The sequence below is a fragment of the Rissa tridactyla genome, chromosome 3 (assembly GCF_028500815.1).
Source record: "Rissa tridactyla isolate bRisTri1 chromosome 3, bRisTri1.patW.cur.20221130, whole genome shotgun sequence".
Taxonomy (NCBI): Eukaryota; Metazoa; Chordata; class Aves; order Charadriiformes; family Laridae; genus Rissa; species Rissa tridactyla.
The window spans coordinates 5117357-5141420 of NC_071468.1; the positions used below are offsets into that span (position 1 = coordinate 5117357).

General features: G+C 39.9%; 1 protein-coding gene across 5 annotated transcripts; it reads left to right on the forward strand.

Moving 5' to 3' along the window:
- On the forward strand, window positions 1-22366 carry BTBD3 (BTB domain containing 3). Of its 5 annotated transcripts, none has more exons than XM_054196872.1 (5): window positions 1-62; window positions 11838-12102; window positions 12686-12776; window positions 13280-13398; window positions 17454-21838. In XM_054196872.1, exons 2-5 carry the CDS (start codon window positions 11960-11962, stop codon window positions 18484-18486), a joined length of 1386 nt encoding a protein of 461 aa, XP_054052847.1. In that variant the 5' UTR covers window positions 1-62; window positions 11838-11959; the 3' UTR covers window positions 18487-21838. The 5 variants fall into 5 exon arrangements, 4 of the variants coding, with proteins under 4 accessions (XP_054052847.1, XP_054052848.1, XP_054052849.1 ...); XM_054196873.1 differs by lacking the exon at window positions 1-62 and adding an exon at window positions 117-214; XM_054196874.1 differs by lacking the exon at window positions 1-62 and adding an exon at window positions 399-521.
- Window positions 22367-24064: the final 1698 nt, after the last annotated feature.

Here is a 24064-nt window from a genome sequence, read left to right on the forward strand (position 1 = left end):
GCGGGGCTGCGCGTGCCGCTGCGAGGGGCCCGCGCCGCCCCGGGAGCGGGGGGCGCCCTCAGGTCAGTGCGGTGAGGGGCTGCGCGCGCGCGCGCGCGTGAGGCGGCCGTTACAGCCGTTAGCGGACGCTCGCGCTGCGCTTGGAGCGGGGGGGTGGCGGCGCGGTGAGGGAGAGCCGGGGCGGCCCCGCTGGGCCCCGGGCGTCCTGCGGCGGGTGAGGGAGCTGCCGCCCGCCGCGGCGGCCCGGGTGAAGGGAAGCAGCGGCGGCGGGCGGTGGTGGGGCATCCGGGGCAGGCAGGCGGCCGTCGGTCCCTAGCTGCCCCGCGGGGCCGCCTCCGTGAGGGACGGGGCGGAGCGGCCGCACCTGTGCGCCGCGCCCGCCGCGGAACTTGGGAAGACAGAGAGGAGCCGGGGGAGTTTGTGTGGGGAGCCGATCCCCCAGCGCCCGGCACAAAGAGCCCCTCGGGAAGCGGTCCTTGCCCCACCAGAGTCATTATTTGTGTCTGCAGCCGTTTTGAGAGGTTTCATTCTTACTTTTTTTTTTTTTTTTTTTTTTAAACTGAGTGTATGCAGCTGCCTTTTGTGCAGCAGGAGGTCGGCTCCGTGGCGGTGCCGGGAGGGAAGCGGTGGTGATGAGCCGCGCTGAGGCTGGGGTGGTTTGGGATCACACGGGGAGGGTGAGGAGCGGCGAACGTGGGAGCCTGGGCAGGGGGCTCCTTCACGGGGGGCTCTCTGGAGGCTAGCACTTCCACTTGGAAAAAATCAGTTATGTAAACCTAAAACTTGGGGTTTGTTTTTCCTGCTTAAGCTAATGCTTCTTTCAAATAAGAAGTATTTTAAGTATCAATTCAATAAACTTCCTAGAGGAACAATGAATAATTGTACCCGGTTTGACATAAATACCACCTTGCTTCCCCCACGTTGTTGGCCGAACTTCCTTATGTATGTATGTCTGAAGGCTGAGTCGTTTCAGTTAAGGGCCTGCACATTTGCAACTTACTGTTTTCCTGTTTGTTTTGAGAAAGTCCATCTGTGGTAACCTTTAAGTTTATAAAGTCATTTGCTTGTATTGTTTCCTGAGTGGTGATGCCTTTAAAAGCAGGAGGGAGTAGTGGATTGTTCTCACTCGAAGTGAGAAAAAGTTTGAATTGAAGTTAATGCTATGTAAGTGTTCTTAAAATTACCATTAATAACATACCTAATTAAAACAACAGACGGACTGTGTCTCATTTGAAGAGTGCTGGTGCAGGTTTTCTGCATTGTTGTTAGTCTTCACCATACTTTGTTTTCAGCATGTGATTTATATGTCAAGCTTTAATCCGTGTCCTAGGCTTTTTGATTGTTTTTTGTAGAGCAGGGTGATACAGGGTTATAGGTAAACAATACTATATTTGATTCTGCTCTGACTGTTCTATGCTACAGTCAAGCTCAAAATAACTTTTCTTTTGGTGTGAAAGAACTGGTCTTGCCATTTCCTACAGAAAGTAAGTGCGGTACGTCATAACGCACAGTATCTTGGCTTCATTGGGTAATTGAACTTTGCAAACGAAATCTTTTAGGACTTTAATTATTTGAAAGAAGTTCTGCAGGATTGCCAAAGTTGAATGTACAGTGCAGCACCTTTTTCTTTTTTTTTTTTTTTTTTAAATCCCCCACAGTAAGTACACCGCAGCTAACTGCGCAATAACTTTTCTTGTGTTTCCCCTCCAGTGGTCTTCCGCTTTGCCCTGGAGGAAACACCTTTCAGAAGCAATATAGAATTCCTTTAGCTTGCCCTTTAAGGGTGAGAAAAAAAGATACAAATTGCAACAGTAATTTTTATTATTTGGAACTCTCTTGTTAGAGCAAATATTTTTTCTAAAGTTACCAAACAGTTATATTTAGGATGGAAGCATCAGTGCTAGGCTTGGCTTAATTAAAACAGAGGTCTGATGATCATAGTCTGTGTGTTACGTTGTCAGAAGAAATCTAGGTCTTAACCTGTTCTGTGAACTTCTGCAAATGACACTAGTTTTATAGGAGAATGTTGTTCATGCCCAGCATTAGCTTTCTCTGATAATTAAGATAGTTCTCCTGTGGTACTCTCTCTACTAACTCTTCAAACCTTGCAGGCTTTTGTTTTGTTTTACATGAGCAAATATTCAAATACTGAGCTGGCATGGAAACCCTATTTTGTGAGGCAATATATAAATAAGTGATAAGCAACAGTTTCTATCTCAAAGAGCTGACAGATAGGGCAAAAGAAGCAAATAATAGATGGGAATCTTGGAAGTAAAATATTAAAAGCGCTGTGTGGTGGAAGTTGTCTTCAGTTCTGTTTTCTGCCATAAAGTTGAATTCCAATCCCATGCTTTAATTACAAAACCACATGATATGTATGTATGTCAGAAAACTGAGGGGGGTAAAGCTTAAGTAAAAGGTCACTTCGTTTGAATTTGTGAATTTCCCATTCTGCCAGCCTGGCTTGTCTGTTTCCTGATCCTGCTGCCCTATCTGAGTTTGATAAAACCAAGTGAGTCCAACATCTGGAAAGTGTTTGCATTTTAAAACACCGGTGAACTGGCTGGTGATCTGTGAGTGTCTGCTGCTGTCCAGGGCATGTAGGGTGTAGAAACACAGAAAACAGATTTGGAAGGCATCTTGAGACATCACCTTGTCCAGCCATGTTACATGTATCCTGAGGTTACCTGGTATCCTGAATAAATATTTCACCAGAGGATCATGTACCACTTCAGTACAGGGCTGAATGACTTGTTGATAACATCCTCCTGTGACAGGATCTTTATGTACCAGGTTATGCTCTGTATCCACCCTAACTGCAGGTTATCCTCTTCGCATCCAAAGCAATTTAAAGCAGTCATTTTCTTCAAAAAACTACATTCCCTGGAACTGCAACTTTGCTGCCTCCCTGTTTGCTCAGGTTGCGAGGGTTGTCTGACAGTATGAAAAGAAAGCAGCTCTTCAGTCATGTGGCATGTTTACTTGGGTCTGATAAGGTGTGAGGTTTTATGTGTAGGCTTGCAATAGTTGATGGAACAAAGTCCCTTTAAAATCTAATCCATGAATATGCCACATGGTACAATGGTGTGTCGCCTTGCCCACTTCTTGGGGGAGGAAAGTGCAAGCCGTACTCTTTTAACACTGGGGAGGAGCTGAAGCTATGCTATGTGTTACTTACAACAGACATGTATGCAGTGGCTTACACTGTCCCTTTGTTGCAGTATTTTGCCTTCCTTTGGAGGTGAAAGAAATCTCTGCCCGATTAGACAGCTTGCTCAGTTTCTGTCGAGGAGCGTAGCTTAAAGGAATACTGTTGGTGTTAGGGTAATATAACGCACTTAAACACGTACAAAGTGCACCTAGGTGTGTTCGATTTCTTAGTGCTACTTGATTTTGTAATAGTCTCCTGTCAAACCAAGGTGATACTATTCCATGTATACCAAGAAAAAGTAAGGGCTTTCATACTATATAAAACTTTATAATGCATAAAACTAGTGTGTATGTATGTTTAAGGTGCACAGTCCCTTAATTATGCTCTTATGTTTGATTACTTGCTCCTTCCTTAATTTTTTTCTTTTTCTCTACTAAAGTTCTGACATGTCCTAGGGTCTCTGAAACAGAGTTATTGTTAAGGAGAACAGGCAATTAGGATATCCTAACATTGCTAGACAAATACGTCTTAATGCTTAAAAATATATTCTGAAACCAGAATTTGAGGAGTGTGTATGTGTTAGTCTTGAAAATTCATTACTGCGAAGTAGCTGCCATTCACTTGTAAAGAGGAGGAGAAACTGATCGAAATACTAAAGCATAATTGATCTAATAGGCAAGTGTGACTGAAATATTTGCAGCAAAGGAAAGTAAATCTGATTTTCTAAAACTGTTAAGATGAAAATTCCGCAACATCTTTATTTCCCCGTGGAACAGCCATTCGAACAGAAGCTGTGTGTGCTGTGAGAGTCTGGAAACAAGGGCGAGTAATGACATCCACAAGCTTCTAACGTGTGGCAAAGGAAGATTAATTGAGTACCATGCAGTTTAATGGATATAATGTTTGGTTCCGTTCCTTGAACTATTTGGATGGAGCTCAGGTTAGCATCAATCAGTCTCTCATATCTAAAAACTGGGGTTATTAAACAATTGTAAAAATGCTGTAAGAGTTGTTACTCCTGGGTTTTGACTCTCACTTGAGAAGTGAAGAGCCCCTGTGTTTGAGAATGCATTTCTTATCAAATGCATGTTTTTCCAATGGACTAACCTGTTCCTCTTTCATCTAGGGTAATCTTCCTCTTTCGTCATATAAAAGTACCAACTAGGGTAATCTTCCTCTTTCGTCATATAAAATGCAGTAGAAACAAGAAGCTGTACCAATTTTTCCCCCTTTTTAAGCTCATTTAAAATGCTTTTACTTCATGGTTACAGATATGCTCTTCTACTGTAAATAGAAGTGTATCAAATCACTGATCTGCTTTGTGTTTTTAAGCCACATGTTTTACACCTAGTGAAGTTCAGGGAACGATGGATTGGCATAACGTAGTTTTCCCATGACAAACCCTAATGACATTTAACATTAAAACACCTTAACAACCTTTCCAAAAATCCCCTCTGTTTTTCTTGACTGTGTTGGAGGGTGCTGGTAGCACAGCAGTCCCAGGAGACTGAAGTTTGCAGGCCACAGAACGGGTATGGTGTGGATCATAGCAATATCCTCTTTTCTTTTGTCCCAGAGTGTACTTCAATGGTATGGTTTGATGTGGTGAAAGTAGGTTATCTGCACATGAAAAATATAGGCCTTGGATTATATGCCAGCATAATCAACTGTAATGCAATCCCCCTGTGGATACTCATGGGGTAGTTACTCTTCCAGTGCCATAGGCTCTCACAAGTGAGGACTCACTGGGAAAGTGCCTTCTCTTTCTCTGCGTTTGTGTTTGTGTTTTTCAGACTTAACTGTGTGTAGGAAGACAAAGACATTTAGGAACCGCTGATGTAAAGGAGTAGGACCAGTCACCTTCCAACCAGCCCTTTATAGAGCCTATATTAATTTAACTATTCAGTTTAAAAAGAATAGCTCCTGAGCTAAGTTAAAATTAGTATAAAGGTTTGTCTACATAGTCAAGATCTGCCTGTAAGATAGGAAGTTCTGTCTGTAGTCATCTGATCCTGATCTCTCCCTTGAAATAGGCAGCATGTGAGTACTAATTGTAGTGGTGGCTTTTCTGAAGTGCACTAAGATCACTACCTTCTTTCTCACAGGGCACTGAACGATCATTAAATGCTAATGACTTTTGATTACTGTTGACCTCGGTCAATTTAGAATTAGTGACCTAGAGACAAAAACCACTGTATCTCGTTACCAATTTCCTGAGCGATCTGATCTTTCCTTTGTAACTCAGTTTTGGTAAGAAGCAGACTAGAATTAAAGTTGACCTCTGTCTTAGAAAAAGGGCTGAATGCTTTCAGGTTTGCAATATCATGTTTAGAAATAAATAAAAAAAAAATGGCAGCTGCTAGGAAAACATTTTTTGACCCCACAGATTGTCAAGAGCCAAACTCAACATGAAGTGAAACAGACGAGCTAGGGTAGTAGTGGTGAGGAAGAAATGCATAATTTGTCACTTTTCAATTAGTAGAAAACCAGTTTATTTCCTGTAACCTTGTATTGAATTTCTCATTTTGTAGTTGCAGGTTTTCTCATCTCAGAGTTCATTTATAATTCTCGTTTTTACTTTGAACTATCAAGAAGCAAATTAATGTTTATAGAATAAATTACAAATTCTGCTCTGGAATATTTTCTACCTCCAGTTCCCAGACTGTGACATCGGGGAATATGTCTCAGCAGGCTGCTAAAACCACATATTTCGTATTGTAATGAAGCATTTTGCATTCTTTCTGCCCATATGCACAGGAAAGAATGTTTGTGTGATAATTCACTGTAACAGGATCAAATACATTGTCCACTGTTGAAACGTAAGCCTTTCTTTATACGGTTGTGGTTTATATGGACTGTCATTTGTGCAGCAAGGTATTGAAATCATAATGAAAATACAAGAACAGTTTAAACATTTTTTTCTATTTTGCTTTAATACATTAGCTATATTTATTTTGACCCAGCTGGGAATAAAACCTTTAACTTTAAAAGCGAAACTCAACAGTTTAGAGAAATCTCTTGTTTTACATTGTGTTTGGGACATAAATATAAAGTTATTGAACCTCTCACTGAGGTTAAATTGCAAACTTTAAGCAGCTAAGCAAGAAAGGAACAGGAAAAAAATGACAGTGGAAGATGTTGCACTTGGTGTAGGAACAGGTTCATGGCGAGCCAACTGAAATCCACACAGACGGAAAGTGGATGTTTATTCACAAAGTAAACATTAGGGATAAATGTTATTCTTAAATATAATGTTTTGGTTTCATTTCTTTCTCTCAAAAAGGATATTGCTGTAAATCAAAAGGGGGCAGTGAAAATGACTGCAGATACAAAAAGGACAATTAGGGAGTAGGGAGACCAGTAAGAAGTGCCATGCAGCGACATAGCCTGTAGGCTAGTAAATAGTACAAGAATGAAAGGGTAAGACATCTGAATACTCATTCTTTAAGCTTCCATTTTATGTACGTTTGTATTTACCTGTTGGCTGGGCTGCTCAGGGCTTTCTGCTTTTGTTTTCTTTAAAGCATTAAGGGCATTTAGGAAAAAATGTAAAAACTATCTTAGTGGATAATATTATGCAAATATGTAAATCCTCATACTTTAAAACTAAATGCTAAGCAGAGTTAAGAAGAATATTTGCCAACAAGTAGGTTGCTAGCGTAGCATAAGAGCTATAGCAAAATACTATTCAGCTATTTTTGACTTTGTTTTAAAGCTTTTAGTGTTCAAGATGCAATTCTACTCTGATGCTATTGTGCTCTTTCCCAGCTCTTGTCAATTCTGGGAAACACGTTTAGTCATCTTTTTTTCCACAGAAGACCTTACTGAATAAGACTTCAAGGCCAGCTCTTCCACGCAACAGAGAGAAGCAGATGCAATCTTAGTTACTTTCAGTGCTGCCAATCAGAAATTTGGGAGAGAGGAGGTTGGAAGATTTTGTCAACTGTAATGCAGTTTTTTGTTTGAGGAAATCAGGAGTATAGCTATCAGTCCCCTTTCCAAATGAGCATTTTTGCAAACAGAAGGGTTGGAATGGTGATTGGGAAGGATTCTTCCAGGTCACTAAATAACTCATAGGTAGGTCAACAGAACTAGGCTCCTCAGCTGTATGCGTTGGGTTTTTTGGTTGGTTGGTTGGTTGGTTTTTGAACTTGTACATTCCATTTTTAAATGAGTATTTAAAGTCAGCTTAAATTCCATGAAAATTAGCAGCGGACAGGTAGATTTGGTACATAGTAACATTGTGTGTTCATTTTGGTTAATTGAAATGTATTGTCTGAAATCTGTTTCCTTGTAAGGGGAAATCCAGAATTTAAACAAAGAATGTTAATAATGCATAGGCATAATAACTGCTAAGGGAGAGACTTGGCAATTTTACAAAAAAGAAATATATGCATTTTCTCATTGCCTACTCGGAATTCATTCCTTTATTCAAGATCTGGTTGTAACATACAATTAGGAATTGTGATGAAAGCTTGTTTTTTGTAGAATTGTCCAGTTCACGTTACTACATGAGGAATGGACCTGTAAATGAGAGATACAGAAAAACACAACTTAGAAGAAGGGAAAAAAATAGAAAAACTTTGGTGTACTTAGTAATGTAGCAGGAGAGACTGATGTAATACGAGGAATGCTACTACCATCAACCCTGGAAATTAAATAATTTCTCAATTGGAATTTACCTTTAGAAAGACATAATTATAGGAGTACCATACTATTAAAAGTTGTACCAAGATTTGGGCTATAACATGACTACTGTGCCAACTGTCACAAGGGTGTCAAGGTATATTATGGTCTGAAGGGATGAATCAAACTGGGATTGTGGGTATTTTGCATACATTTGAACAGCAAAACTGATGCTTCAGTTGTTCACAATATTTAGTCAGGAGCTGATTTCCAAGGGTTTGTATCTTGCTGCTAATAATTTGAATTAGGCATGTAACTTGATGCGTAGTATCTCAGCCTTGGAATATAGTCCTTTGCTTAATTCTTCACTTCTGGCATTTTAGATTTTCATTAGGCCAGTGTTAAGATTTAAGCGTGGAATTTCCTACACCCTTTAAGTTAAAATATTTCTGGTTTGACAACTTCGCTTATAATACAAAAATTTATGCATCTTTGAAGAACTATGTTTCCCTTTTTCTAAGTTGTGTATATCAGGTTTGGTTCTGTTAATATATAATTAATGAAGAAAAATAAGAATTGCTGAAGAAGATTAGGAACACATCATAATAAGCTTTCAAAAATTGATAGATCTTTGTGTGAAAGAAGGTCAATTTCCTTGATCCTCTTGTCGGAGACAGACTGATTTGAACTTGGGATTTTCACTAGTCTTTCAGCAGGGAGTAGTTCATAGGTTGCTTTTACTGACTGCTAACGAATTGATTTGTAAATTCATTAACACTAAGCGTATAGTAAAAGAAGAAAACTATGTTGCAGGAAAATAGATGGAAGTTGCTGCCAAAATGGCAAGAATAGTGAGTGCAACTAGCACTAATTCGTTGGCGTTTTTTTTCCCCATCTCGCATGCATCTAATGATTGACTTAGGAGACGGTTTCTGAGCTGATGAAGTACAGTGGAAGGTGGTATAAAGCCTGTAACAGGTTTGTAGTTTTTCGTAGGGACTTTTTCGGCACTATTTTCCAGTTACAACAAACCAGATTTTGGTGGGTGGTTTAAGAAGAGACAAAGATGGCAGTTAGGCCTTTTATTTACTGGAGTGGATTTTTATCCTGTTGTCTTGTCTGATTCCTGGATTCAGGCATAACATAATTCAGCTGCAGCTTCTCCCTCTTTTCCTTCCCCGGGAAAGTGCAATGTGCTATACATGCCTTGTGTTTTACACAAGTCAAAGGTACGGTGGACTTCTACAGGTTCACATTTACGATCTGTCTTTCCCAGACTGAGTGGAATGGTCAGTCTGTCTGTCATTCTCTTTCTCTTCTGTAGCCTCCCAGTGACCTTATCTGGTGTGTGTATAATCTTTGGGCTTGTACTGGTCAAACGGTTTGAAAAAATGTGTGAGGACCTTGATTTTTATATATACTTTGGTAGTCTATAAAATGGATTTATGGAATGAAAATCAAATATCCCATGTGAATCTCCTAATCCCTGCTATCTTTTGCCTTCTGCAAACTGCAGTGCTGAGAACCGTAGTTTTCTGAAGAGTGTATGGTTTTTCTGTTATTTTTAAGGGTAGGGTTTTTTTAAACTTCTTCCTTCCGAAATGTCTTCCCTGTGCAGTGGCAAAAGAGTTATTCTTGTAAGTAGAAGGGCTGGAAATTTACATAAGGAGGGGAAAAAAACTTATGCAAATTCAACAAACTCAGATTTTGTGCTGAGAATGCCTGCTGTGTCCCTGTTATAAACTCTCAGCTGTGGGGAGTTATAAACATCCCGTTTGTGGGATGAGTTTCCTTCTCCTTTACTCCTTCTTTTACCTCTGCAGTTCAATCTGGCTTAGGTTGTTATTTTCCCTTTCAAATCAATCTGTTGCAGATATAAAAGGAAACAAAATAGAAAGGGGGGAAGAAAAGAAAGAAAAGCTTGCTAGAAAATATTTCTTTGGAAATTGCATAACCTACCTTTTGGTGTATTTAGGAACAGACCTGATTTTCACACTGGTGAAGGTGATTTTGCACTAAGGCATTGGGTTGTGAAATGTAGCAACTGAGGCATGGATGCATATCCTTCTGTTTGCCCCTTCCATGAGCAGTGGCTTCAGACAGAGGGGACAAATGGGTGTCTGGAAATGGTATCATTTCAAACCTCTGCAGCAGAGTCTCTAGATGGCCAACTGCCAGGGTGTTTAGTTAGTGCTCGATATGGAGCATGTCCCAAGGATACCTGGTAATCTTTAAAATACCTGTACTTAGGTTTTTCGGTTTCGGGTTTAAAGACATTTGGAGATTGCATGTTACAAAACCATAGCTGTGATTTAAGCAATTGTGATGGTGTTTCAATAAATAGCCAGAGTAACATTTCTGTGCTTCAGTTTAAGTCAGTGGCAGATTTCTGTCAGGGATTTCAGCAAGGTCAGCCATTTCTCCCCCAACCTTTGATCACTGTAATTTCACTGTTGTACTCTTGTCCAGCAAAACTAATTAAGGCTAAAAGTGGCTAAATTTGCTTTGAAAGCAAAGAGAATTTTTTTCTTTAAAACTTGAAAATAATTATGAAATCCTATTTAATTATCCCCCCCTCAGTATTTTAAGGTGTGAAATGTTGACATCTATTACCTAATATTTTTTATTTCCCTGCTTTTGTTTTTAAGTGGTTGTGCTTGCTTAGGTTTTTTTTAATACACTTGACCTGCTATTAAAGAAATTTGATCTAAATTTAAGTTCTAAGTAAACTAATGACTGAAAATTAGTCATCTTTGCTATTTAAATGGCTTGGTTGGCATAGTTTATATCCTGTTTATTTCAGAAAGTATTTGTGAATAGAACTGGAGTGTGGTTGCATCTCAAGTGATTTCTGGCTGAGATTCTCTAAATCATTAGACTTTTTTATTTAATGCTTTGAAGTATTGATTAAATATATTCACTCTGGTTTGCTTTAATCCGATTGCACATCTAAAGTTTTCTTCTGATGTGGTGCAGCCATGTCTGGTGTAAGCTGGCTTAATTAGCACTGCTTAGTGATTCAGGACCCCTGTCAAAGGCTATTACATTGTCTAGAAACATAAGGAGTTAAAGCTAGAGCTGTGACCTCATCTCTATTCATGTTACACTGGAGTAGAAGCTGCGCTGAAAGGGTTTGTTTAACTGCATCGCTGTCTTTGCTGCTGCTAGTTGATTGCTTTAATTTGGTTCTGCTATCTATAGCGTGCTTTTGCTGAACATCTGTTATGGTAGGGATTTGTGGGAATACTGGAGGTATATGAAGTCATGCTAATGTCAACTGCATATGGAAATAGCTCCCGTGGAAATATTTAGACTCAAATACATCTTTCTACCTGATTTCAACTTTTTATTGCTTCCCCTGCGAAAATTTAAGCAGCATCGAGGAGAGCTAAAACACATGTACTTCTGGCCAGTCATGCACTTACACAACTGTGCATGCCATTTATGACTTTATTACTTAGTGCTAGGTATGAAATGAAGAGTGTAACTGCTGTCGCTTTAATGTCAGAGCAGCATACGTTACAATAGGTGTCACTGTGCGGCTGGGTCCAATCGTTATTGGTGACTTCAGCTATTGGCTCCGAACGCTGGCTGACTCCATCTGCAGGGCTGCAATACCTACTCTGTTCCGATCCGTTCAACACACAAGTTCAGCTCGCCGAGCAGACTGGCAGTGCTACCGTGCGCGTCTTGCTAGCCCCCTTCGGAAAGCCATTGCTACAGACACGCGTGTACCCTCTTGGCAGAGTGTAGTGCTTTCAGGCAAATCCTGATCAGGAGATCTGGAAATAAAACTGGCAGGAATGATGGGGATGTATTTAACAATTCAAGTACTGGATCAAACTTAAAGCCAGTTTCTTACTCGGTGCACTGGAAAGGTCACCTTGTCTTGCTGGAAAAGAAGCAAACTCTCAGCTCTGCTGCTGTCTTTAACAGCTTCCATGTGCATTTCTTAATGTTCCTGGCTAGTTAGGCTATCTAGCTTTACAGACAGGTATACTCATGGTAGATGAGAAAGGAAAGAACATGAAATGTCTCACCTTCTTCTTGATGCTTCCAGAGACGGTCAAGAACAGGTCCAAGAAGAGCTCTAAGAAGGGAAATAGCAGCAGCAGTAGCAGCAGCAAATTGCCTCCAGTTTGCTATGAAATCATTACCTTGAAGACCAAAAAGAAGAAGAAGATGGCTGCTGATATTTTTCCCCGAAAGAAACCAGCCAACACTAATACAACTGCTGTCCAGCAGTACCACCAGCAAAATCTCAATAACAACAACACTATTCCGGCACCTAATTGGCAAGGATTGTATCCGACCATCAGAGAGAGGTAAGTTCAGGGCAGTTTATTTTTGCTGTTTGAATGGAGTCGTGAAAAGTAGCAAAATATTTGCGTGCAAAATGTTTAGTTATTCGTTTATTTGCTGAAGAAAACACAGTTCTCTCTTTTCTTCTGTGTGTGTGTGAAACAAGTATTTTGGTAATGGAAAATATTTTAATATCTCTTTTCCAGGCAGTGCAGCTGTTTGTCTTGAGTAAATAAAAATGTTGCTGGAAGCTGCAGCGTCCCCGTAAAGATTTGCTTTTAGACCTTAGTGGGGATTTTCAGTGATACATGCTCTTGACTTTGATTTCCACTTTTTGAAAAGTTCTCATAAGTTTGGGGTTGTTCTGTTTATTGCACATGTGCACACACCCCCCCACCCCCGCTTCCCCCCCTCCCCCCCCGTTTCTGCTTACTTTTTTCTTTGGTATATTTGTGTGATGATGTGTAAACTAGCTTAAAACAAAGTGTGACCTGCATTTCTTTACTAACATGCCACTTTAAGTTGTTAAGAAATTGGATTTCTTGGGTCGGGGGTAAGCACAGAATTACTGGGCCCCATAAATTAACACGCTGCCTCTGTTTGTAGAAATGCAGTGATGTTCAACAATGACTTGATGGCAGATGTTCATTTTGTGGTCGGGCCACCAGGTGGGACCCAGCGGCTGCCAGGACACAAAGTAAGCAACAGCTGCACTATCAGCTCGGACGGGGATAGCTAGAGAGAGCTCCCACGGTTACACCAGCACATAGCGTGGGAGACTCAGCTCTTCTGGGACAGGCATAATTCTGTATTTTAAGAGACTACATGCAGTGAAATCATCTGTTCCTTGCTTTTCTTTGTGTTCTTGGTTAAACAGTACACTTGTGCTAAGGCAGTCATTGTAAAGTTAGGAATACTGCTTTGTGCTGCTGATTAATATTACTCTTGAGGTTTTCTAGAAATAGCTAACTTCTGTGGTGGATATGAGCGTTTTCCAGTAGCTAGTGCATCTATGCCCGTGAGAGTAAAATGCAGGGAAAACGTGTAATTCTGTTCTTAGCTTTGACTTCATTTCTTACCAAAGCGTGTCTGTAGAGTCTGTCAGTGAAGCCCAGTGTGCTCTGAGTGGCTCTCCCACATTGTTTTTGTTGGCAGGGCTTTCAGTTTAAAGCATGAAATAAGATTTCCCTTTCTCAACAGTATGTCCTGGCTGTTGGGAGCTCTGTATTCCATGCGATGTTTTACGGAGAGCTTGCTGAGGACAAAGATGAAATCCGTATACCAGATGTTGAGCCTGCTGCTTTTCTTGCAATGCTGAAGTAAGCATCATTCATCTGCTGGATATGTTTTCCTTTTTGATGTATACATACACTGGTAATGTCATAGTTAAAGTATTAGACTTGCTTATAAACAGAAAGAAAGCAGTTGCTTAAAACATTCCTCTCTTTGTGTTTCATGTATTTTAAACTTGTACCTCATTTTGCTTTTCCCTCTACTTCCAGGCACGCATGTATTAGTCTAATGTAGGCAGTTATAAATAATAACTTTGACAGGGGATCCTTGGGCACATTGTATACTGTAATGCCTATTGATCTGATTTGTCACTATATGTTACACAAAGGAATGGAGTTACTAAAAAGAATTGTCAGCTGTAACCAAAAAAAACCTGTTCTACATTGCAAGCATAGTGAAAAGTTAAACACACACAAAAAATCAGAACTGCTGGGTTTGTATATTGACATCATTTCAGCTCTTTTATAAACTTGCTGTATGCGGGTCTTGTCTTAGAAAAATGATGCAAAGTTATTGAATATAGCCTCTGAAAATTAAATTTCTCCTCATCTATCATATTGATGCATTTGGAGAGTGATAAAAAGGCTGTTTACATGAATAGCGTTTTTTATTCTAACAGGGGAAAAACAGTCAGTTTACATGATCATTATTTTTCTTCTGGCAAACTGCATAAGAAATACTATCTTATCCTAAATGAGCATAATGAACCATCTTCCCTGCTGAATTGTCCTTGAATGTATCTATAAATTATTAAAGAGAAATGCCCTATCACAAAAATGCTATGACTTTGATGGTTTTTTCCCTTCAGCTTTAGTAACTGTCATTGCTTTCTGATAAAGAATATATGTTAGTATCTGATAGTGATCCTCTAAATATGCTGCAGATTTTCTTGCATGTAATGGTGTAATCGCTAGCTACCAATGTATTGTATTTCGTAGGTTGTTTTGACTAGGTTGTGATTACAGAATGGTTTCTTTTTTTGTTTTACATTTCAGTGGCATTGTAGGTGAACTTTTGAAGTTGCATATAGAGTTTGTTGCATAGAGGGTTTTATAGGTTATCACGAACATCAGAAATGTTCTGTGCAAATATCAATAACTGTCAGGAAAAGCTGAAGTCACATAGTTGTTCTATGTGGAATACAAAGTTAAAATATGACATTACGTAGGTAGGTGCATTATGGATACCTGCTTTGGGCCTTTCTGGTTTTGTGGGTGTTTTCTGCAGAGCTCAGACTTGTGCTTTACTTTCATGCAGATTTCTACAGGGCACTAATACAAGATACTTGGATTCCTCCAGCCCTCCTTCCTTTTTGAACGGCAGATCTATTTCACTGCGGCTGAACATGATTTGCCATATAAAACCTGAATGTTTTCTTAATTTATCATTAAGAAATGTGTTCAGAGAGCAGACCTGAAAAGAGAGTATCAATACTGACATCTAGGTCTTGACATATTTTTTAGCCCATGGCAATTTAGGAAACTATCTTTGAGATCATGGCCAGAACCATGGATTTCTCACCTTCCCAGCTTTTATTTAAAAACAAAAACAAAAACCAAACAAACAAAAAAACCACAAAAAGTTTGTGTTCTGTGTGGACGTTGAGCTACCCTTGCCAGTGCTAACTTCCAGTGATGCAGTATGCCTGAACCTGCAGAGTGCTCCTGTGTCTGTGAACACCAGGGGTGTCTGCAGCCATGACGGTGCAGGGAAGGGAAGGGGTTGCTGCTCAGTTCCCCTTGTCGCAGGATTCAGTGCATGTGCTGCACTGGGCGGAGCTTGAGGGGAGCCACAGTCCCCATCATTCCTCTCCCCCTGGCAAATTATCCCCATGAATGTTCCTTGGAACTGCTGTGAGCAGTGGATGGCAGAAGGCTCATGACACTTTTCCTTCCTACAGAAGGAAAAGACCTTTTACCTATCCCAAAGCAGCCCTCTTCTTCATCCACTCCTTTCCACAGTCGGGAGGGATGCGTCATAATCTTTGTCAGAAAATACATTGAATTTGGTTTTGGCGTTGTTTTTGTTTGGGTTTGGGGTGTTTTTCCCCTGAACAGTGAATTCTTATAGCATAAAATATTTTTTGTGTTTTACTATATAGTGGGCATTCTGACAACAAACATCAGACAAGGTATTGCCAGATGTAATATAGGAAATAATACCTCAACTGGTAGATACTAATTATTCTCCCAGTAAAATTGCTTTGGCTGTTCTCTACAGTTTTAAAATTGGGGTTAAATTCATAGTCTAGCTGACACATTGAATTGGTGTCTTTAATGTGTTGTATGTTATCGTAATCTTGACTGTTCAAGTTAGAATTGTGGTCTCAATTTATCCCAGGATGAATGTGTTAGTAAACCATCAAACCCTGTAGTCGAGCAGAATCCTCTGTTTAAGAACACGGTGAAACGGGAATATCAGTAATTGCAGACCAGAGTTGAGGTGCATTGGCAGAGTGAGAAGTGTGGAATATTGCTGACAGCCGATCTGTGCTGTGTCTGTTGTAAATCAGTGATATTAGTTCTTCAGTTTCATGAATATTAAACTAGCAACTTTTGTACTATTTCAGTTTAAAACAGATGTCATCATTCTCTGCTGTACTAGCAGGCAAAGAGAGGTAATAGAAGGGAGAAAAGACTTGGAGAGCAACGAGGAGAATCATAAAAAGGAAAGAATTGATAAATAGAAATTTTTTTGGATAGTAAAGGAGCTAAGCCTGTAACCAGTGATATATAGATGTGCTCTTTGTTGTTACAAATAGCCCAGCTGAAACCAAGTAATAAAGGTTTAAAAGAAAAAAAGGTTTGGATTTGTGTAAGTATCCTGTTTCTTTGTAACCTCTTAGATTTTATTATATTGCTTGAGCAGTATCTGCTCTGAGCATGTTTTCTAAGCGTAGCTTGGAGGATAGTACCCTACACCTGCAAAAATACAAATGAAGATATTTACAACTATAATCAGATCAGTGTAGGTACGAATTTCACTTTATAAGCACATGTCTTCTGCAAAAAATTCTTTGTGTTGGGAAACCTGCTAACTAGAAAATTTTAATTAGTACAGGGTTGCATATAAGTTCAGGTTTACTGGAGGAAGGCACTTCTATCAACCATACCCATCAAGGCTTGCTTATCCCTATGAAGAGTAAAATTGCATTTGGTATGGTTTTAGCACATTGCATTCACCAGCTGCAAATGGGGCCCCAAAGCATGAGATATTAAAAAGAACAAACTGTACAATGCTTCATTTCTCTGAGCAATGAATCCCAGCAGTTTAGTCACATAAATAGAATTTCACCTCCATCTCTTCCACCACACTAGCATAGCAGTGAAGCTTTTTTCCTCCTTATGCAATGAGACTGAGAGAAAACACTGTACTAGCAGAGCTAGGAAGTTGTAAGCATTAAGAAACCTGAAAATTAGAATTCTGTGCCTTTTCCTTTTTCTGTCTGCTTCATCACCCAGTTTAAAAACAAACAAACAAACAAAAACTAAAACACACCCACCCCACCCCCCCAAAAAAGACCCAACCCAGTAATTCTGAAAATGGATAGCAACTAATATACTTTGATAGCGTTTCTCTTCTTAGGCTACCTAGTTACTCCAAATAAACTTGTTTCCATTCCTGTATTTATATATACACTTCACTAAATCATCATTCACCATCATGGGACATCCAGTCCAAGTACTCTTTGTAAAACGTGTTCCAGACTGTTGTGTTAGCCCAGTAAGATAGCCCCTGAGGAGCTACTGCCTGGGACAGATAGCCTCTCATTAGCCAAAGCATGTATGGAAGGAAAACAGAGCTGTAGGGGCCATAGTTTGTAAACATAACCATTGTCTACACAGCGTGTACCCCAGGTGTGAAGTTTGATTCACCTTAGATTTCAGCCTGTTCTGTTCATGGTCTTACATGAGTGATGAATTTGGTTTGTACTTTCTGGATTTAATCAATGCTCCCCAAAATAATGCTTAGTTTTAATGTGGAGTCATTTAAATATTCTTTGTTTATAATTTTCAGATGTTGTTGACAAATTATGGTTTTGCATTAAGCAGCAGTGTTACATATATGTGTTTTATTTCAGATACATATATTGCGATGAAATTGATTTGGCTGCAGATACTGTACTGGCCACTCTTTATGCTGCCAAGAAGTATATCGTCCCTCATCTTGCCCGGGCCTGCGTCAACTTTCTAGAGACAAGTCTAAGCGCAAAGAATGCCTGTGTGCTGCTTTCCCAAAGCTGCTTATTCGAGGAACCTGACCTGACCCAGCGCTGTTGGGAAGTGATTGATGCCCAAGCTGAGCTAGCTTTGAAGTCTGAGGGGTTCTGTGACATTGATTTTCAGACACTTGAAAGCATTCTCCGAAGGGAGACTCTGAATGCCAAAGAAATTGTTGTTTTTGAAGCAGCTCTGAACTGGGCTGAAGTGGAGTGTCAGCGACAAGAGCTAATGGCTACCATAGAGAACAAGCGCAAAGTCCTCGGGAAGGCCCTGTACTTGATACGCATCCCTACCATGGCACTCGACGACTTTGCAAACGGCGCTGCTCAGTCTGGGATTCTGACTCTCAATGAAACCAATGATATCTTCCTCTGGTATACTGCTGCCAAAAAGCCAGAGTTACAGTTCGTAAGCAAGCCCCGGAAAGGCCTCGTTCCTCAGCGGTGTCACCGTTTCCAGTCCTGCGCTTACCGCAGCAACCAGTGGCGCTACAGGGGCCGGTGTGACAGCATCCAGTTTGCTGTTGATAAGAGAGTGTTTATTGCTGGCTTTGGGCTGTACGGCTCCAGCTGTGGATCGGCAGAGTACAGTGCCAAGATTGAACTCAAACGACAAGGAGTTATCCTAGGGCAGAACTTGAGTAAATATTTCTCAGATGGTTCTAGTAACACTTTTCCTGTGTGGTTTGAATATCCAGTGCAGATTGAGCCTGACACCTTTTACACAGCTAGCGTGATTCTGGATGGTAATGAACTCAGCTATTTTGGACAAGAAGGAATGACAGAAGTTCAGTGTGGGAAGGTGACTGTTCAGTTTCAGTGCTCTTCGGACAGTACAAATGGCACTGGGGTGCAGGGAGGGCAAATTCCCGAACTCATATTTTATGCTTGAATGAAAGTTTGTGGAGACAAAGCATTTTGCTATGAAGAACCTGTCTGCTTCAGGCCTACTGACACTTAGCTTTTTATCTGCAGATATGTGATCAGTACAGGTAATATGTAACTAAACGCTGTGGGCAAGTTACTGGCTTGCTGTACTTGTAGCATCGTTGGTGATAAAGTTTAAGTGTAATATTTAAACTGGAAGCTCTTAGAACAAGCAAGCTTTGTAAGAGAGGTGCCTGTTTGCTGGTGATGCTGACTTTCTTTGATGCACCTGTGAATCACCAGAGGATGTCCTCCTCTTGTATCTCACTAAATGCTGTCCTCGTTGATCCATTTTCTCTTTCTCTGTTTTCCTGCTTTCTGCTTGTAATTATTTGGGGAGGTAGGGGTAGAAAATGAGGAGCCTTGTTTTATAGCTCTCCTGTCTGCTCTTCAGACTTAAGAGATTCTGGTAAATGAGCTGCTTTTGATCACGGGAGCTGAAAGAAGTGCTTCATCTGTAAGTAGAAAAAGCATAGCTGTAAACCTTCATCCTGTGAGATTCTCCTGCGGCGAACTATTTGGGATGGCTGCAGGGGAAGATGGAGAGAACCAAGAAACTTTCAGGAAGCTACGCAGCATGCCAACCAAGTCCATAGTGCATGGACATGTTTTTGGGGGGGGGGGGGGGAGGAGCTTAGCAAGTTACCCTCAGAGTTCATTTTCTAGGAATCCCACCTTGAAAGCAAGGAAGCACTTGCACATGTTGAAATCATACGTGCAGCTCTTGAAACTCTACTCCCATGACATAGTTTTTGCTGCATTGAAGTTGATTTGCTATTTAAATGGCTTTTCTTTGAACCCTTGCTAAATAAATAGGAATTAATATCTAGCATCCAATGCAGGATAATTTTTTGTTTGGTTTGGGTAGGTTTTTTTTCTTCCTCCTAAACATGGTAGAGGCAGATTATAGAGGAACAAAAGAATGTACCGATCCTGACTTGGACTTTTTTCTGTAATATAAGATTTCTTCTTTTTATTACCGTACTTTATCAGTGGAAATTTAGACAAAGACAAGAAGATTCCCAACTGTGGTCATGTTACACTTAGTGTATATCATCAGATAACAGTGAGGAGGAGAGAGTCCTTCTCTAATGGTTAGTGCTGGATCTCTTGCAACTGCTTATGGTTACACATCAGAGGATTATGTGGTGCAGAACTCTTTCTTGTCTGATTTTTTTTAATTATTATTTTTTCAAACTTCTTGTTATATGTATATGTTGTCTTTGGAGAAGTATTAGGGATCATGACTCCTTTATCAGGGAAGGAAACCAATATGAATAAGAAATACAGGTACTATTTAAATATACGAAAATCCTTCACCAATGCATTGGGACAGTTGCTTCTCGGAGGCACACTACCTATTGTAAAACATCTCATTCTTATTTCATCTCTGAAGTGGGTTCTGTTCATTGTGTATGTTTTAACAAAATGAGAGGACCAAATGATTCTTTAGACAGGCTGAAGATTAATGTTACAGTATATCAGCACATTAATGCAGCATAACCCTAAATTCACTTGTCAGTTTTGTAATAAAAATGTTTTTCTCATATGATTTCTTACCAGTTTAATACTATTACTCTAAAGTGTTTCTTGACGGTTGGAATTCTGGCCTCTGGCCATCGTAAAGTGCCAATACATCTTTGCAGTGTCCAAGATACCGTCTGAAGTAAGGAAAACTGGAGCGTAGACGTCAAACAGTTTATGGCCAAATCCCAGATCTTCTCTCTAGGTAATGAAAGGAGAGCCAGGTAAAAAACTGCCCTGCAAGATCTATGCTTTTCATCCATCATAGTGTTTAGTGTTTTATATACATACGTACATATGAGAGCGTGTGTGTGTAAGCAATGTTCTTTCTGAAATGTAAATACCCTCAAAATACATAGAAAAATGTTTTGGTTTTTTGTAACAGATGTACATAATCCAGACTGTTAGTGACATCTAAACAGAATGCTCCATGGAAAACTCCCAGAGAGAGATTTAAAAAAACCTCCAGTTAATTATATTTACATCTGCAGCCTAAAATAGACACGAGAATAATTGTATGGACTGGAGGAAGAGTTGCTGAAGAGACTGCAAAAAGGACTCTTAAGATTGTGATGAGGTAATGGTCATCTACTTTTAGACAACATCTGAGCAGCAGTTCCATTTATTTAAATATATTTGAAAGCAGAGAAAGACACTAATCAGCTGATTAAGTTTTCTTACAGCAAGCGATTGATGTAGATGTAATTATCTGAGTGATGATCAGATTGACAAGTTGCTTGCAGTAGCAAGCTGCGTTCTGAGTTGTTTGGAAGAAAATCAGGTGCCTCAGCTAGTGGGACAAATCAGAATACTGCACTGGTATAACTAGGCTTGGGTTCTCACTTTTAATTTATTTTTTGGTTTTTACTTATCTACCAATAAAGGTGAGGTATCTACTACGTTCACTGGCTGGAACAGAAGTTAGGAGATCAGAATACTGTGTAGCTGTAATATGTAGAAAATGAGCTGTTATTTAATTATTCTTTTTATTTGCGCCTTTCATGAAATCTTTTTGACGAAGTAGGATGAAAGCAGGCTCTAGCTTAATTCCTCTGAGTCCATTCCAGGTTTTAGGAGCTGGTGCGTGTAAAGCTTTCCAATAGGCATGAATAAACATGAGCACCCCAAAATACCTTTTGATGCTTACAGTGTGACTTGATTCTGAGCGCTGCTTGATGCTAACAGGTACTGGTATATGAGAAGGTGGCCAGTACCAGTCACCTTAGGACATCAGGGCACTTAAATAGGTGTCTAAACATGGATTTGGTTGGCTTAGCAGTAGCATCCCAGCTTGAATACTTTGACTGACATTTTGCAAGCGTCAGCCATATCAATCTGGAATGTAAGCATAATGTCAATAGAGATTCTTTCGTAGATTCTGTCTTAAACTGTACCTGGCCATCTTTGCTACTTGTATGTTTGATTTTCCTGGTGAGGGGAATCTGTGATGAGAGAGTATAATGTAATATACTTTCTGCATATCTAAAATAGTATTTAAGTAAACATTTTAATTTCTACATACTTATTGCACTGAACTGTTCTGGAATTATTTTTTTTTTTTGATTTGTTGTGATAAACTCAGCTAACTTCAGGTCGCAGCACCCAATTGTGCTGGAGCAGTGTTTGACCTTAGCAGGCTTACAGCATTATTTATAAAGGACAGATATATATAAATATGAAGTACCTCATGTTGAATGTTATTGTACTGTATCTTTAATGTCACAGTGCAGATCTTGTTGGACTCATGAATGTGTATAATCACGTTAAACATACAAATAAAAATGGTTCTTAAATGGTTGTTTCCTGCAGTATCTTTGAAGCATGAACTGTGAAAGCCTTTGCTTAGTTATCTCTTTTAGCTGTTTCTATTGTTGTACAGTTGTGCACAGATATTTGTTGGGCTTATGTATTCAGAGATCTTTTGATCCCCAAAGAAGTAAAAGTCTAAGGAAAAAACAAAGAAGAACAATGAAAATGTTAATCAGTTACATTGTAAAAAGGTTGACGATTAAGCTAATGAGCTAGAGTGAGTGAATTCATTTATGTGCTTTATGAAAGACCTTGTCTACTAGCATTAATATTTTAATGTTCTATTAATATTATTAAGTATGTGGAGATGAAGGGGGAGGGTTTCATGTTTATTCTAAAAGACAGTTGGCACGGGAAAGGTCATGGTTTTCAGTCTCTGATATATCAGAATAAAGGACATGGTTAGTGCCAAGAGGCCATTCTCTGCTGATAAGTTAATTATATAATATTATTCAGAATTCTGACTGTTTCCTTACCTAAAAATTTTTTTCCAGGAGATTTGAAACTTCATTTTAAGTACTTTTATGGTCAGTGAAGCTGAAGCCCCACTTCTGGGTTGCCCATCTCCAAGACCTTTCAGATGTTACTAGGTAATGATAAGAAATAACTCCACGGTGTGATGCAGAGACGTGGAAATTTAATTGAGGAAGTCTTCCCCAGTGAAAACAGTACCGTCAGACTTCATCCAGTATTCTGATTAAAGCATGTTGACAGACATCAAACTTGTCACTTCTGGTAAGTTGTTTTCCTAGAATTCTTACTGCAATAGTTAGTGCCACGGTGCTACATTCTTGATCCAAATTCTTTTAGGTGTCCAGTGTTTCTCAGTAGTTTGGAACTGGCTTCAAACAGGAGCTGTGCTATGCTACCTTCTGTGCTAATGATGCCAGCTCTTACATGTGTGGTAGATGTCAGTGTGATGTGGTGCAGGAAGGACCACATCGGCAGCAGCAGTCTAGCTAGGTATGTTGAAGGAGACTGGTGCTGCTAGTGGCTCCAGTTTCTCTGATAAACAGGTAAGAACTAGGCGGACAAGATGAATAAAGGATGGTCTAGCTCATCCAAAGGGACATTCTCCTCTGTTTCTGGCTGAAATCTGACAAAGTGCTAGGACACTTGCTTTGGAGATTGAAGTTAGGTAGAGATGTGTCATTCTTTTGCACCGTGTTCAGCAATGCAGAGAAGCATGTGTGTATTCACACCAGAAAAAAAGCAAAGTTTGAAGCGGAAGGAAAAAAGTGATAGGATGTTTCTGGGTTTGGGAGGAAGACTCCAAGAGTTGAATTCCGTTGTTTGTCTCACAGGTAAAATTCTGCTTGGTGAAGGAGTCTCTTCCCACTTAGTTGGAAACTTCTTAGCAGCTGACAGCCACCACCTCTCACAAAAGCAAGGTCCCATCTAAAACAGGCTCCTTGCGAGTGCTCAGTTCTCAGGAGTAGGAACCCGAGATTTCTTGGCCTCCGATAGCCAAGACTGCTTATCCTACAGCCCAGGACAAGCCTGTACCTCCTTAAAGATGCTGACTGGGACTGCTGTGAACAGGAGGGTCTTTTTGGACCTCCCAAGCTTAGTGGAAGCTGAGATCCTGGCACAGGGGTGAGATGGGGACTTCAGCCCATCAGCAGTGTTTGGCCGCTGTGAAAAGCAGCAGCTTTTAAGCCAGCGTATTCTACCATGCTTGCAAGCAATCAGTGAGAGCAGGATTACCTGCTGATTTCCTGAAGGCAATGAAAGGAGCTGCTTTCTCACATGGCAGTGTGACCATGTTCAAAATAAAATTAAAAAAGGGCTTTTTGGCATGCTGCTCCATTTCCAGAAGTCTGAATTTATTTTCTCCCCAAGACTTCCCCATAAAGTGAGGCCCTGGCCCAATTGAAATCAGTAGGAGTTGCCCTAGTGACCTCAATAAACCCAGGATTTTCATTTGCGGTGTTCAATTTGTGTGATTATTCCCAAAACACAACATAAAACTGCCCAAGAAAGGGAAATTCATTTTTGAAATCCCACTGTAATCTGATTATGTAAAATATAGGTAGAAACCTTTCTATTAAATCTTACAAAACTCCTGCCTATCAGATTTTATATGCCTATCCCCAAGCTTTTCTACAAGTATGCTTTATCTTCAGCCATGAATCTACAGGCAAACCAGCAAATCTGTATGAAATTTTTTGTAGATTTTTATAATCTGTGTATGGAATTCATAGCATATA